Source organism: Pleuronectes platessa, chromosome 6 (genome assembly GCF_947347685.1).
Source record: "Pleuronectes platessa chromosome 6, fPlePla1.1, whole genome shotgun sequence".
Classification (NCBI taxonomy): Eukaryota; Metazoa; Chordata; class Actinopteri; order Pleuronectiformes; family Pleuronectidae; genus Pleuronectes; species Pleuronectes platessa.
The window spans coordinates 24274850-24291764 of record NC_070631.1 but is presented as its reverse complement, the minus strand read 5'-3'; the positions used below and the strand labels follow the sequence as shown (position 1 = coordinate 24291764).

At 40.7% G+C, this 16915-nt stretch overlaps 1 protein-coding gene across 1 annotated transcript in view; it reads left to right on the top strand.

The window, feature by feature from the left end:
- lamb2 (laminin, beta 2 (laminin S)) overlaps positions 1-16915 on the top strand; it is a 45110-nt gene that overhangs the window by 16008 nt on the left and 12187 nt on the right. The window contains exons 3-18 of the mRNA XM_053425335.1: positions 295-464; positions 574-709; positions 3661-3734; positions 3845-4033; positions 5782-5845; positions 9255-9457; positions 9556-9676; positions 10434-10622; positions 11351-11530; positions 12059-12171; positions 13556-13635; positions 15232-15367; positions 15469-15627; positions 16091-16218; positions 16306-16435; positions 16528-16720. Of these exons, the coding sequence (XP_053281310.1) occupies positions 295-464; positions 574-709; positions 3661-3734; positions 3845-4033; positions 5782-5845; positions 9255-9457; positions 9556-9676; positions 10434-10622; positions 11351-11530; positions 12059-12171; positions 13556-13635; positions 15232-15367; positions 15469-15627; positions 16091-16218; positions 16306-16435; positions 16528-16720 (2265 nt within the window). The remainder of the gene's footprint in view (positions 1-294; positions 465-573; positions 710-3660; positions 3735-3844; positions 4034-5781; positions 5846-9254; positions 9458-9555; positions 9677-10433; positions 10623-11350; positions 11531-12058; positions 12172-13555; positions 13636-15231; positions 15368-15468; positions 15628-16090; positions 16219-16305; positions 16436-16527; positions 16721-16915) is intronic.

Genomic DNA, 16915 nt, shown 5'->3' with positions numbered 1-16915 from the left:
CAGTCTGCACCTTATTCACCTCTTCATGTCTAAAGCACTGTGAAGAACTGACTTAAATTCTGACTTTGTGTGTGAGACATCCACAGATTAAGTTCTTGAGTTTCTTGTAGTACTCCCCATCCTGGAGTCTTTCTTCCTCAGGATGTGATAAGAGCTTTACATCTTGTGTCTTTTTCTACAACTGAAAAAAAGGGGGTTGATTTCAATTGCGATTTTATATGCATGTAAATTCATGAATCAGCGCTGAATATCAGTCATTTCACTCAATTTAATTGTCTGTTTTCTCCCTCACAGTTGTGGCTGCTGCCGCTGCCCAGGTGCCTGACTACGCCCACGGCTGCGCTCATGGCAGCTGCTACCCGGCAACAGGGGACTTGCTGGTCGGAAGAGAGAAGAATCTGAAGGCCTCATCTTCATGTGGGATGAGGAGAAAAGAGCAGTACTGTATCGTCAGTCATCTTCAGGTCAGTTGAACACAAATTTGAGTTTTTGCCTGTCTTTGGGATATTTGTCTTTCTCATTGACCCCGAAACACTGACCTATTGACACTGACCTCTCCCTGTACTGTTGAAGGATGAGAAGAAGTGTTTCGACTGTGACTCTAGACGGCCATATGACCCTGTCTACAACACGATCAATCACCGGATAGACAACGTTATCACCGCCTTCAAACCTCACCGCAAGAAGTCCTGGTGGCAATCTGAGAATGGTGAGAAGGCTCATTTTCTGCACTGACCCACAAGCAACATTCATACTACTACGTCTTCATTTGAAAATGGCATTTAATAAACTAAAACACATGCATTTTGACTCCATATCAGTTTTAATCCCTTTCCATACTAACACGCCTGCAAATGCATGTGTTTCTAATCTATGCGACTACATCTGAACAAATCAGGTGACTTTTTTCAATTAGTTTTTATGCCTCAACATCAGTGACTGCAGATATTATGTTTTTGGACGTTCAGTATGTCCATTTGATTCTTTCAAAAATGATCACTCAGGGACGCCTTGGGCACGTTTGTGCTAAGTGCGATTCAACAAAGAATCAGACTTTGGTGGTCAAAGGTCAGAAAGCTCACAAATCAAAAGGCTTTTGACCATAACCCAAATCATAATTTCATACAATTTTCTGATAGGATTAAAAGAAAAATTCATAGGTTGAAGGTCAACCTCACTGTGACATCATTATGTTTGGTAAAAACACCCCTTATCCTCTCCTCTGCTACATCAGCTTTGCTTTAGTTCAGACAGCATAGCAGCTACATAAGTAGATGACTGGGTTAATTTCTCTGTCAAAACACAACCTGAGAAGGGTTTTCTTCTATCATAAAGGCTGAGTAATATTTGAATCTTTTGCTCAAGTACAAAGCTGCAAGACTTTCTTTTTTCTTTTAACCTAAACTCTTTTAGAATTGATGTAACCAACTTAAGTTAAATTCTCTGTGAACCTTGACAGCAACACAGACATCATACTGATGTTTCAATTTGGCTTTGCCAAAGTTGGTATAACAGAATGACAATCAATTAGTTAATTTGACCTTTAATTGTATATGAAAGCTATTACTATTAGAGGAATAGAGGCAGGATAGAGGGGAGGAGATATAAAAAGGCAACTGAGTGGATATTCTGAAGCAGAAATTATACAGAAAAAATAGGAAAAAGAACGAAACACTGATGCCAACATCCTCAGACCAGTTACAGATGAGTTTAATGACAGGGTAGGTTTAGATCTGACCTCTCAGCAGAGTAAGGAGACGGGGACGACAGAGGAAGGAGAAACGTTCTGAGGCAGAGATTAAATTGGAAGATGATGGAACAGAGTGAGGGACGGTACATACGTTAAACTGGTGTATTTCCAGGTTTCCATAAATCTCCATGTCAATGAGTGAGTGCTGAGCTCTGTGTTGGACACAAGGCTCAGTGCAGCTGTTTGGGAGCCATGACACTGTAATGGAGTGCTGCTGATGACAGCACTGTGCCAGGACCCAGAATAGAACACAGACTATCAAAGATGGAGCAGGGGGACAGGAAGTTTAGCGACTATTTTTACTCCTTTTCCATGGCATCTTTCTGGCATTTCTCTGCTGAAAGTGGCACTGTGCACAGTTGGCCTATTTGATATAGATTACAGTGCTTTGATTGTTTGCACTCACTAGTTTGAATGGTCATTTCCTGGAGCTGCATGCGTACAAGCATCCATTATAAGGCACATTTAGTGAGTGTCAGCTGCAGGTGTGTGTCTGTTTCATTTCTCCTCTCAGTTGAGTATGTATGACTTTTTCCACGACTTCTCAGTTAGAAAGGCTCAATATTGACTGAATTATCCAATCACTCCCTTCCTGCTACCTCTCTTTCTCCCCCTCTCCATCCCTCTGTTTTACCCATATACAGTCTATGGTTTTACCTCCTGTCCGACTGGGTCACACCCTTCCTTCTCTTTCCTTCCTGTGCCTTTGTCAACTTTTGATTACTGGTGTATTGTTTTTGCGTATGTTTACATGCATTTACCGGGAAGACAGTTCCAGTTGGTATGTTAAATTAAGTAGCTGCAAAAATCTGTAAACACCTGGACACAATGCTTACCCTTTAACATAAGAAAACACCTTTTTTAGTCATGGCTTCCAATAAAGCATAACGGTGATCTCCCACTTTTAGAATATCCCTGGTTCTGCAAGTGAATTTGACAGATAATAAAAATCGATATTTAGAGAATTAATGGGATTTTTAACTCTGGAACCAAACTGTTGAGCTCTACATGGCTGAGGTGCAGGCTGTGAGGCCACAGTTATCACAACTCTCAATGAGCTGAGAGACGCTAAAAGGAAGTTATAGTGAGGATACATGCTTCAGAAGATAAAACCACGGAATCCCACAGTGTGGAACTCACTACAATACTACAATGTTCCCGTCCTCACACCCCCACCAGACTCCAGATTTATTTTCTCTTCATGTCAAGAGTTTTTGATCCTTCACACCTGTCTTTAAGGATACATGGTGTGCAAGATCTTAATTTGCAATTACTCTTTGCATCAGGTAAATACTGTGTGCCACTTTCTTCACCGGCAAATCTTAAACTGGGGATTTCCCCAGGATGCATAGATGTGTGTAGTTTTTGCAAAGCATGTATTACCGTCATCATCTGTAACCTGTTTTTTAATTAGTGATTTGAATGTGTTAAAAAGAGTTGTGTGTCCCCTTCTTTAAAAAGTTACTGGATTACAGTGTTTAGTTTGTATGATGTAAAATGCGTGTGCTGTGGCTTTTATGTATTCGTACACAGGAATGGGAAAGTCCTCTTGGCTTTGTGCTGCTAACAGAACATGAGAGAAAGTCGTTTTCAGAGTAAAGTGGCCTTTCAGAATTTTTGATGCCCTACAACTCAGGAAGTGCGTGGGCTTTTCCAACTTGCTCGCTACATTTCTCCTGCCAAGACTGAATGTTTCCTGTCAAGACGCCATTTCGCCAAGAGCCAAGAGCACGGAAGCTACTTCACTGACTGTCGCTAACCACTAAACTCTATCATCCATCTGTCACAGATGGATGATAGAGATGTAAAATAGGTGTATATGATTAAAGATGATAAAATAACCGGCAAAACAAGCATGTAGCTTTATATAAACGTATCTCTGTGTCATTATCTCTTTGTGTCTCTCTCAGGAAAGTCTGATGTCTTTATCCAATTGGATCTGGAAGCAGAGTTTCATTTCACTCACTTGATCATGACCTACAAGGTAAAAATAAAAGCTGTTTTATTAACTTGACCTTCATCTACACGAAGCTGAAAAGAATGACTTACAATGATAAAAGTGTTTTGACAATGTGTGACATTCTTGTTTTGCAGACCTTCCGTCCAGCGGCCATGCTGATCGAACGCTCGGCAGATTTCGGTCGCACCTGGCAGGTCTACCGCTACTTCGCCCACGACTGCGCCGCTGCCTTCCCAGGAATCTCCCAGGGCCCTTTGCGTAACATTAATGATATCATCTGTGAGTCGCGTTATTCTGACATTGAGCCATCAACAGAGGGAGAGGTGAGCGACTGATTCAAGAAATAACCCTAAATGACAGGTCAAATGAGCTGTACAACACAAACACTAAAGCATGTTTATTTTAGTGAATTAAAATAAAAGTTTGACATTCATTGTTTAATTTCCTAATACATACATTTTGATATGGAAGTAAGGCTTATTTTGAATGTGAAGTTTCATATCTGAAAGGTAGATTAGATGATTGATACCACTCTCAGTCTATGAGTTTGGCATAAAGACTGTAGCAGAAAAAAACTGCTGCATAGTTAAGCTCTTTTAGGAGTTTAATTAAATCGGCCTATTTGTCTTTTTTATTGTAATTTTTGGACAGGCTATGCTCCATGGTCTCACACCGCACCCCACACTCTTTCTCTTTTCTCTTCAACTCATTTTGTTAAGCAGTGAACATAGTGATGGAGCAAATGAAGGCTCTGCTGCTAGTTTGCTTTATCTGAGTTTCCTTCAGGAGGACGCTGTCCTGTTGGACCAGGCCATCAAGCTGAGTCTGCTCATTAGTTGGCATGGTTACTTGGTGCTTTAGTGTTGTTGTGGAGGTCACTTGTCAGAGAACCTCTATGTAAACCAGTCGAGTTTATGGGCACAGCTGAGGTTAGTTGGCCAATTGCTCTTCCTGGATTAAAAGGCAGCAGCAGAGCTGCCACAGGAAGCAGAAACACAAGAGGAGGAAGTAGATCGAACGGAGCTGAGCCGCAATAAATGTATGTTTTTTGGTAAAAAAATGTTTACCATTCTCGACAATAAATTGTGTTGAAAAGTGAATGGTTTGTCTCTGGCTGCTGTTGGGAGACTCCCATTTAGTTGACAAAGGAAAAAGGGCAGAAAGAGGAGAGAGGGCAGCATGTCACAGCCTTCTCTCTGTGATGATTCTACTCCGTCTCATTCTTATTGAAAATATCTGAATTATCCTGAGGCTAAAGAGTGAAAGTTTGCCATCATTTTCCTTACTTTTAAACAGTTTTTGTTATATTTGTGATGGCGCAGTTAGTTTTTACTGACTGCCAAGAGACAAATCTTTGAGTGGTTGCGTTAAATATGGAATAAGAGCAGAGCAGTACATCCCACACTGTGGCAAACAAGTTTATTTCTACATTAAAACATGGTCATTCAAAGTGCCTTTTTATCTTAATGAATTAATACTGAGTGTTAAATAAACATGTATGCCACAATGATGTAGGCTAGTTAGTTTTCCTTTTTTTCTTTTTTGTGTGCCTATAGTTGTTTAGTTGTATAGTTTTGGACCATATAGGGTTCAGGGGAGTAACCCTACACGCAAACAGACAAACACACAAATAACTTTCCAATTGGATATAATGTGATGATAAGTAACAATTAAAGATGAGGCTGACAGATCTTACTATCAGAGCCTTGCAAGCTGTTTCCCTCTTTATATCTATTTATAATCTACAGACTTGACTGATCTTCCTGTCTAACTTTGCCACGAACCAAGTAAGCACATTTCCCAGAATGCCAAGTCACTCCTCCTTTATCATGTAGAAGGTCATACACGAGTTTACAGTTTATCAGATGCTGCATTGGAAATCATGCAGTGTTAAGCATAAAGGCAAGAAAAAGAAACAAAACAATTGCATTTCTGCACAAGAAAAAGCACAACATCTTCTGTGCAAACCCTCATGCTGCATAAGTGCTACTGTTTTTAATTAAAAATTCAAGTCTCAAATGTAATGTAATGTAATGTGATGTATGCTAACAATAGATATTCCCTGGTCCAGGTCATCTACAGAGTGTTGGAGCCAGCCATCAGGATTGAAGATCCATACAGCCCGGACATCCAGAGTAGGTCACACTAACACAAACATATTTTCAACAGCAGCTGATGATACACCATTACCTCGTTCAGACCTGCTATTAACATCCGTGATCCAATCACAAGTGGTCAGAGATAGATACAGGTCTGAAGCTTCCCAACTGCGTCCTGAGATCCGATCACCCAACCACATTTGGGTGTTGTCTGAGACACATGTTGCGACCCTCATGGACCGTGAATGAAAATGCTGAAGCCCTCTGACCTGCTGTCGTTTAAACTTATTTTTATATAATACATTATATATATTATCAGTGATCACCACCTTATAATGAATACTTAAAAAATGTGTGACGTTTTTTTCCTACATATCAAATAGGCCATAGAATAATGTCAGCTAATGTAGAGCGTACATCCCTGCTACTGTTTGTAACTGTGCAGCAAGATGGTTCCTGAGTTTAGGGGTATATAAAAGCTTAAAAGCTCTACAGCATAGGTAACAGAAGCTCTAAATAAGCTTTTATTTAAAATATATAATCAAATACATCAACCAATACAATCAAAGGTTTAAATCAAGCAATAATATGGGAAATCATACACAGATTTTTAAAGCAAAACCAGTTATTCCACAGAAAATTCTCTCCTGTTCTTTAGTTGGATTTGTTCACATTTGTCACCTTAAATCAAACTGGACACAATTAGCTCTTGTTATCCAGCTGTGACACATTATGGACTGGAACAGCTTTTCTCTGCGGGCTGTGAAACATGGCCCTGCTGTGTGGAAGCCATGGAGAGATGTGAAAAGCAGCTGTTTCTCTCCCACACAGCCTCGCTGTCATGGCCCTCATGTTTAGACTGGCAGGACATGAGAGCTGTTCCCAGAAACCCGAGCTCGGTTTCCACTGCAGCAGCAGAGGTTGACTTGTCCTGTTGATAAATACCTCGATGCAACTAGCCCCCGTGGAGAGATCTGACCCCTTCACTGCTGAACAATCCATATTTAATGTCTGCTGTTGTAAAGACAATAAATCACAACATTTTTTTGTCCTGACTTTAACCTATTCTGCCTCATTAATTAGGAAAATATAACCCCATCCCGACCCTGACTCGAACCTTAACCTTCTAACATGGAAAGCATTCGACCGGCCGAGCCTTAGGGGAATAATACACAGCCTGAGAGAAAGCACGTCAGGGAGGCTTCTTTTCTGTCTGATTGCCTCTCTCTGTGTTCCAGCATTTGTTCAACTGGCCTTTCAAATTTTATACAATAATCCTTTATTCATTTATAATCCTAGTTATGAAGAAAAAAATAATCTCTGTATATTGCTATATCATCTAGTGCAGGTATTTTCATTGTATTGTATGAATGTTTGCATTGGTTAAAAGAAATGCTGAGACTTTCGAGATTTTTGTCCCTCAGGTTTTGTTATCGAAACATAAAACGTGCTGTTTTCTTTTATATTAACTTAAATAATGTTTTCTTATTTCAAAAGTTAGGTTTTTTAAGATCAAAGCACTCAAGTTTTAAATGCATGTTTAGCCACGTTAGTCACGTACATTAAACGAAAGCAGTATTTGATCTCTCAAACACTTATGATCCAAGGAGGATGAATCCTGGAACTACTTCCTGAACGTATATTAGCATTAGCAGTTTATTCCAGCAGTTTGGTTTATGGCTAAATACCTGCTAAACTAATTACATTCAGCTTGGCTGTACTTTGCAGTTTTTGATAATTTGCAAATGTTAGCATGCTTATATTACCATGTTAGCATTGTCATGAATATGTTGGCTTGCTGATGTTAGCATTTAAGCACTACTGTGCCCAGTAGAACAAGATGGGCCACTAGCATGGCGGTAGAATTAGTCCTGTAATAAAGAAGGAATAATTTTAGCCATTTTTTACTTTGCATGGTGACATACCCGCTAAACGTCATCATGTGACATTGAGTTCAAAGCACCACAGCCTCACAGACTCTTCTATTTGTCAAGTCTGATATTTCAGAGGTGATGTTATTTATTTGATCAGGAGAAACACCATTTAAAGAATGAACAAAATGTATTGCCATGTACAGTAAGAGATGAATGTGATTTAAATGAGTCTATTTAGTGGTTAGACCCAACATGATGTCATCAAGGTTTGAAGGAGTGGCTGCATAGTATAGGAAAACTCCAGAGGTCTAGACACTGGGGCTGGGAAGTGGGATGATGTTCAGGATGTGAGGAAATGAGCTGATTAGAAGAGGAGAGTGAAAGGTGAATGAATGAGACATGGAGAAAGTCTTTCTGATTGAACCGTAATGCTTCATTACAATTGATCAGGAAACTTATATACTTATGCTTGAAATATAAAAATGTTGTCTGCAACTCACTATCTCTTACTCAACTCCATGTATACATTCAGTTGTAAGTCACTGCTAGCTGACTAGAAGACTGTTCTAAATTACTGCATAAGGAGAAACAGACACTGCCATAGTGTAGTGTAGCTGGAGGGATTAGCTCTTTTCTGTCAGAGTGGGGCTCTGTTACTGCAGATAAAGTCAGCGGGGTAGGATCAGAGTGTGGAAGAATATAATTTCCCATGAAGCATTTCATCCATCTAAATGTAAGACTGCTCTTTCAACTGCAGCAGAGTTTCAAATGACAGGAAAGTCACGATTAAAAAAACTGTTTTAAATCTTTGTCATATACATTTTTTCATAATCATCATAATTATATGATAATAGGTATTCACTCTGAGCCTACTGGTATGCATATTTAATGGCGCCAGTGTTGTAGTACTGTGTGTGTGTATGTGTGTGTGAGTTTCATGGTGAACAGCTGCACTGTTCTCCTCTGCTGTTACATCAGATTGACAAGGTGATAAGACAAATACATCTCCTTGGAAAGAAGTCATTATATGTCTCCCCAGTAAAAAAAACTCCCTAAAATAATTTTAGGGAGGGTTAAGAGGCAGGATGTGGGAGAAACCATTTCAACACCCCATATCATTACTGTCCGTCATCTTCAGATTTTCCAACGTCCAGGAATGTACATCATTCATACAAAATACAAATAAGCAATAAACGTTAATAAATTGAATGACAAAATCCATTCATTGCAAAAACCTACCCTAGAGTGCTGATTTTAAATGATTAAAAGTTAAAAATTCTTAGCCCATCCATGTAGCTTATATAATTGTTTCATTTTTTACATGGTGAATGTTTTCAACATGTCATCAGGATTTAAACTGCTTCTCCTAAAGCTCCATATATATTGTTCCTCAAAACTCTGAGGACTAACTACTGCCAAGAACATCTCAGATCATCAACTGTTGTCCACCCAGAATGGCTCTTTCCCGCTCCACTGGCCCAGACTGGGAAAAATATGCTGTTGTGCAGTTGTCCTCAAGACAACGCCATGTTCTTCCTCCACTTAGTCTCTTCATGTCTTCATGTCCACAGACCAGCTGAAGATCACCAACCTGAGAGTGAACTTCACCAAACTTCACACACTAGGAGACAACCTGCTGGACCCAAGAGCAGAAATAAAGGAGAAGTATTACTACGCCATATATGAGCTTGTCGTACGAGGAAACTGCTTTTGCTACGGCCACGCCTCGGAGTGCGCCCCCATCAACGGCATCAGGGATGATATAGAAGGAATGGTGAGATTATACCCACCCACATACATCCTAACACACACACACACACTCTTCCCCAAACAGTTTGCAGCAACTCTCCTGCCCTTTCCTCTCGTTCTAAGGTTCACGGCAGGTGTGTGTGTAACCATAACACCAAGGGTTTGAACTGTGAGCTTTGTGATGACTTCCACAATGACCTGCCCTGGAAACCAGCTGAAGGTCGCAACACCAACGCCTGCAAGAGTGAGTCCTGAAGAGACGGCTCAATGGACATTAAAGGGATAGTTCACCGAAAAATCCACTCCTTATCTATTACCCCTAATGCCAATGGAGGCTTGGGTGAAGTGTTTAAGTGCACCAAACACTTATGGAGTTTCAGGGGTAAACAGCGTTGCAGCCAAATCAATACATTTGAAGTAACTGGGGACTCCTTCTTCAAACAGAATAAAACAACAGAATAAAACATAACATGCCTCCATACTGATCCTGTGGTGTCTCCCAAGTGTCCGGAGGACAGACATTCAAATTCGACTCGAAACTACCTCATTTATACTATTAATGTTCTGCAGTTCTCGTGAGAATTTGTGAGTATCGCAAGAACTCTCAAAAACTGAAAACTTTCGCTGCAGTGCTGTTTACCCCTGAAATCCCAAGATGTTTTGTGGACTCCAACACTTCACCCACCCCTCCAACAATGTAATGCTGAGTAGATGAACACATTTTTATTCTTGGGGGAACTATTCCTTTAAGTGTGGTGCAACAGCAGAACTTTATATATTGCGATAATTAGCTAAAAATATCATTGCATAAATAGGTCATATGTACTGCTTCCTCTTTAGGAATTATCTGTCAGCAAGTTAAAATAACAGCGTCATTTACACATCAAAAGATATAACTTGAGCTGTTTTTTGGGCTTTAATCTCTTGAAGAAAGTGGAAATGAAAAAGCAGAATAACATAATTTATGACTAATCTGTTGGAATTCATAACCTGTTTTGTAGAGTGTAACTGTAACGGCCACTCCACCACGTGCCACTTTGACATGGCGGTGTATTTGGCCACGGGCAACACCAGTGGAGGAGTGTGTGACGACTGTCAGCACAACACCATGGGACGTAACTGTGAGATGTGCAAACCGTTCTACTACAAAGACCCAATCAAGGATATGAGGGACCCCCGCGTTTGCGTAGGTGAGTGTCTTTGTGTGGCTCATTAGGGGATGTCTGTCTGTCTGTGGAATGCATATCTCGTGACTTTTCATACTGGGCATGTATAATCGCAGTCATCTAGGGGAGTGCAGTATCAAATTTGCTGCAATTTGGACACCTATTCATTTATTAGAAACTGAATAAACAGGCAAGAAGCACTCTTAAGCGGTCAGTGGGGGCGGGGCAGTGTGCCTTCGGTCTGTGGACCAAGTTCTTCTTCTACGTTCTTAGATAAACTATAGCAACTGGTTGCCTGCGACAAACAAAACCTGTCATGCCAGATCATTTTGGTCATTTTGTGTTATTTTTTCCAGCATATCGGACCGAGACACAGAGAGACAGCTTGATGATAAACAGGCCTCTGAAATAACAATTAGTCATTCAAGCTTTTACAAAGAATATAAACCAGACAAATGAACAGTAGAAAAGCAAATTCAGTTTATTTTATAAAAAGCAGTAAGGTAGGATGAACACAAAGTTTTCTAACTTCAAGCTGCATCATATACTATTTAGAAAAAGCCCTGCACACAACTGTTTGATGAGGACTCCAGAGCTTTAGCAGAGGACAATAGAACAGAGCATTCCAAACTGCTGGAATGCTCTGTTCAAAATCTATGTTCAACATCTTATTCCAACACATCATAACCTAAACTCACACACAAGCAAGACAAACTGAGCATATGACAATTAACTTCTCCTCTGTCCCATAGCGTGTGACTGCGACCCGGATGGATCTCAGAATGGGGGGATGTGTGACAGCCACACAGACCCTTCCCTCGGCATGGTGGGAGGTCAGTGCCGCTGCAAGGCCAACGTCGAGGGGCCGCGTTGTGACAAGTGTAAAACCGGCTTCTTTGGCCTAAGCGCCGAAAACCCTCAGGGCTGTCAACGTGAGTACAACAACCTAGAGTGTCCACTCTGAGATGAAGTTCTTCAAGTATTCGAAAATGTATATTTGCACTTAGCATTTACATACGTTAATATCACTCAGTAAATAATCATCATAATACTGGTAGAATACAAAATATTATGTAAAGAGATCTGATACTTTATATTAAATGGTGTTTTAATGTTATGATAAAATCATATTATTAAAAGGAAATCTATAAAGATTCAAACTACATGTAATTAATAAACCCTACAGTCTTCATTACAAACAGGACTGCCCTTATGGCTTTAACTAAACTGTTCTGTCTGAACTGACGGTTCAAAAGATTTCAGTAAAATGACTCAATGGAACTCAGGCCATCTCCCACTGGCCTCAGTAACAACTGATCTCATTGAAAGTTACGATAGTGCCTGCAGTTTATTTATTTTTTTGATGTTGATGGTTTTTTGTTCCAATGTGCTGCAGTAACTTGTTGTGTGAAAGTAAAAGTCATGACTTTTGCCCTCTGCCCTGGTCCCTCGCTCTGCAGCTTGCTGGTGCGACAACAGAGGAACCGTGTCAGGAAGCTCCCAGTGTGACCCCATCAGTGGAGACTGCTTCTGCAAGCGACTGGTCACTGGACGCAGCTGTGACCAGTGTCTGGTAAGAAGGCGTAGCATAAGACTGGTCTTTTTAGTCCACAAGCCCCGACCTTCATATTTGACTCGAAAATAGGTAATTTATTCCGTGTTTTATGCCTAAAAGTCCACTGGAATTGGCTAAGCTAGCGGACATAGCCACACGATGGTGTGTCCGAAGGGCTATGAAGGGACCTCGTGGGAAGATATCAGTGGACATTTAGGCTAAAAACATGGTGTAAATTACGCAGTTTCAAGTCATATATGAATGTCAGGGCTTTCTTTTGTTTGTTTTCTGACTTAAATGGAATATCTGATATTTTCTTTCTTCCATGTTTTTTCTATATATATATAAATTGACTTTCTTACTTAACTACAAACTAACTATTGGTAGTAGTAGGGTGTTGAACAAAATTCCCTCCGATTTTTTCTCTGACCTTTATGTCTACATAGGGAGCGGGTCCTCCTCCACAGAATCTGTCATGGTACACCACAATATTTCTACAGAAGACCAGAGTGAACAAACTCAACTGGCCGTTGAGTGGGCGATTTACATTTTATGATATTTTTACACATACTTGAAAGGAAGGGGGAGGGATGGGATTCCAGTTTGTTGCAATCTGCCACCTTACCACTAGAGGTCACTAAATCTTACACACTGACCCTTTGAATTTGAATGAAGGCAACAAGTGTCATTGGTTAGTCATCCTTCTTTTCTTTTCACCCTGTTTCTTTCTCCTGTTTATCTCCCACACTTTCTTCCCCAGCAGCCCAAGATGTGAGGTGCTGATCAGCTTCCGTCTCTAATTAAACCTGTTGTCCCAAAGCTACTCAGCCAGGAATAGTGTAGGCAGGAATGTGAGCCTTGGCTCTGTGTCTAAATTTAGCCCAGGGATTTGAGACTTGTCCGGTTGGTGTGTGTTACAGCAGGCCTAAAATGGTCAGGACCTGGACCTGGTCCGAAAACGGATCCTGACTGTGCAGAGCCTCAATTTAGAAACAATAATGTCAACAGTGGAAATAATATTTTAATGAATCCTGAAGAGAAAATGTACGTTACTGTCAATGTGGTGAAACGGAACTAACAAAGACAATATATGGAAACGTACACATAGAAAGAAGCTGCCTCAGAAGAAAAAATATCCACATTGTAAAGCTCTATTTGAAAGAGAAGATCTGACAAAGTTAACTAGAAGGAACAAGGTAGAAATAAAATAAACCTGAAGGCGATGAATGATGTTTTATTGGATCAGAAAGCTGGATGTAACATTTATGGCTCACACACAGTCATGACAGTTAAGCTGCTGTGGAAGGTCCCCTCAGTCCATACAGTTATAGCATGTGATACATCATGTCTGTCTGGAGCTAACTGTCTGTCTCCCTGTCCCTCTGTCCTCCTGTGTTTCCAGTCCGAACACTGGGCACTGAGCCACGACCTGAACGGCTGCAGAGGTTGCGAGTGCGACATCGGAGGAGCGCTGGACAACCAGTGAGTGGCGCTTTAGTCTCAGTTGGGAGTATAACATCAAGTCTGTGGCTGTTACAAATTATTAGGTTTTGTCTTTAACAACATCTAGAAACTGATCATTATCCCCAAAGCAGCAGCTGCAGCATCAGATTTATTGGCCTCCAACTTATACACTTCTTGTTAAATGTTAATCATCCTCTGTGCAGTTGATATCTTATATTCAAACACAATGCACTGATGCAGTTACCCATTGATAATAGAAACATGACTCTAGATCTCTCAGTCAGTCAGGCCACTGTTTTAATCCAAACTTCTATTAGATGTATGCTATAGAAACATTCAGAAACATTTATGATCCCCCATTGGATGACTCATACTGACTGTGGGCAGCCCCTAACATGTCCTGTTGTGCCACTAGAATTTAAAAGTGAACTCATTTATTATTTTGCCTCCTTGCCGGCAACAGCCATAAGCCAGAGGCATTATGTTACCGGGATGTCAGTCTGTACGTACATCAGTCCCATTCTCATGAAGGCGATATCCGAAAAACAGCATGAGGGAATTTCTTCAAATTTGGTACAAACATTCACTTGGACTCAAAGATTAAACTTCAGAACTGCCACTAGGGAAGTTCAATAGATTGGATATTAGACGGAACCTCTACTGACGCATACAACCACAGTGGGGTGGTGGTATCTTTGACTTTTTATTTTAAAAAAAAAATCCACTGCAGCTCCTTATCTATTGTGTTTCATGTCAATCCAAGCTATAGAAAAGACTTGTGCAACTTCGTCTATAAAATACAAGCCGTACTTTTAATTCCACAGGCAAACAAATTACTTTTAAAACTGTTAGATGGTTTGCTGGGAAACACACAAACCTTGGTCAGCTGTCAACTGTTCATCTAAAGCCATTGTAGCAACTTTATTCACCATGAAAAATAAAAAAGATGCAGCTAAGCAGACTCCTTAATGTGCAAATTAAAAAAAAAGATCCATGAGTCCAAGATGCGTCTTATGGTTTTAAACAATATTCTAACCAAAAGCTAAATGTGACAGTCAACAGAGAATGTTGAGTCCTATTCCTGTCTTTATCTATATTGAACGGGTGAAAAAAGAAAAGCCAAACCCACACTCCTTGCCTCCCTTATCTGGTAGTAATAATAAAACAATATCTGCAGCCAAATATAAACAATAACAAACACAGACTTAATAATAACTTTGTCTCCTACGGCTATCATAGGCCTAACCAATAACCCTAAACCTATTCAATAGCTTATGACTAAAATACCCCCCAAAAATGACACCTCAATCCTATTCAGCTTTAAGCTGATTACCGCAGTGAAATGTTTAGCATGTTAGTGTAGCCGAACAATAAAGTCACTAAATAAAATAGCTTACATAAGCATGCTAACATGCTTAACAGAGATGATGAACCTTCTAAACATCAGTATTTTGGCTTCGGCACATTAGCATTTTGATGTTAGCATGCAGCTAAACATACCACTTTGTGTCACTGGCATTGCTAAAGACTATGTTTACATTTGTGTTTAATGGTGAAGCATCTATAACAAAAACTGTAACAGTGAATTAACAGAGTAATTTGTCTTCTCTGTAGCTGCTCCATGGAGAGCGGTCAGTGTCGCTGCCGCGCTCACATGATGGGACGCGAGTGTACGCAGGTGGAGTCCGGATATTTCTTCATGGCTGTGGATCACTTCCTGTATGAGGCAGAGTTGGCCAAAATGGGACAGGTGAGCCAACTTGTTTTCTTTTTCCAAACACATGTATTGGAGTGATTCCATGGCTCTAGCATGGGAATATAACTTTATAAATATGTCTGAATATTCTTAAGGGCTGTATGCTGGAGACTAAGGAGCACCAGCCAGGTCGACCTGCCACCTGGACGGGAATGGGGTTCGCCCGGGTTCCTGAGGGCGGCACCCTGGAGTTCCTCATCACTAACATTCCCTACTCCATGGAATATGACCTGCTCATTCGCTATGAGTCTCAGGTCTGTGTTTTTGTGCATTTATTATCTGGAAGGTCCTAAATAAAAAAAAAGGATCATGAAGAAATAAAAACACTTAGATGAAAGGTTTAAAAGGCCATGAACATAATTCTGGTTTATACCAAGCTAAAAGTCTCCTGACTGACAGACAGTGATGAGAGAGGTTGACAGAGCTATCATATTTAAGACAATTGCATCAGCTATATACTTTCCTTTACAGACAAAGCTCCACTGCCTATTAACATAATACAGGCTTGTGGTTTTGCATGTTTCAGCCATTAGTCTAGAAATCATGTATATTTTACATGTTGATCATTTTCCATACCATAGTCGGTTGATGTCCTGTCTTTCAGTCCAGACAGCCGTTACCTTGTTACTTTTCTCTTCCTCTTTTTCGTGGTCGTATTTCATGGTCAGTGTGCATCTGGCTGCATATTAACCGTTGAACACTGGGTTTTGTTGCTAGATGCCACGGGACTGGGAGGAGGTGCGGATAACGGTGATCCGTCCAGGGCCGATTCCTACCAGTAGCCCGTGTGGAAACACCATCCCAGATGATGACAAGCTCACAGTCTCCCTGCACGCTGGAGCCAGGTCCGTGGCTCAAACACTCAACAAACACACTAAAGCATTACAGGTAATTGCTGAATGTGAACTGTGAGCTGACTCTGTTTGCCTCAGGTTTATGGTCCCTCCTCAGCCTGTGTGTCTGGAGAAGGGTGTGACATACACCCTCCGCTTTGAGTTCCGCCGCTATCATGATGCCAACAGTATCCTCACCGGAGCCGACGCCGTCATCCTTGTGGACTCGGTGAGAATCTTTTTTTCCAATGAGCATCTGACTCATAAAGAAATTGTAGTTTTCATTCCACACTCAAACAGCTCCCTCCTCATCTTCTCTAGATCTCCTTGATGCCACGCCACTTCTCCATGGAGATGTTCAACGCAGGGGATTCAGCCTCGAACATCAGGAAGCAGACCTATGAGCGGTACCGCTGCCACGAGGTGGCGAAGAGTGTGACCCGTCCGCTGATGAGTGACACCTGTGCCAAGCTCATCACCAGCATGTCGGCCATCGTAAATGACGGCGCTCTGCGTGAGTGGAAAGAAGGCTTATTAAACTGCCTTCAATTATTTAATTAATAATTAGTGAGGCAGCGTGTGTAATGTTGCAAAGACAACACTACTCAACCAATTCCAAACATTTTTCTAAATACTATTCATTTACACAAACACATTTATTAACCCAGGTACAAAAAAATACTGCAATCCCCTTTTAACATTTTAAATT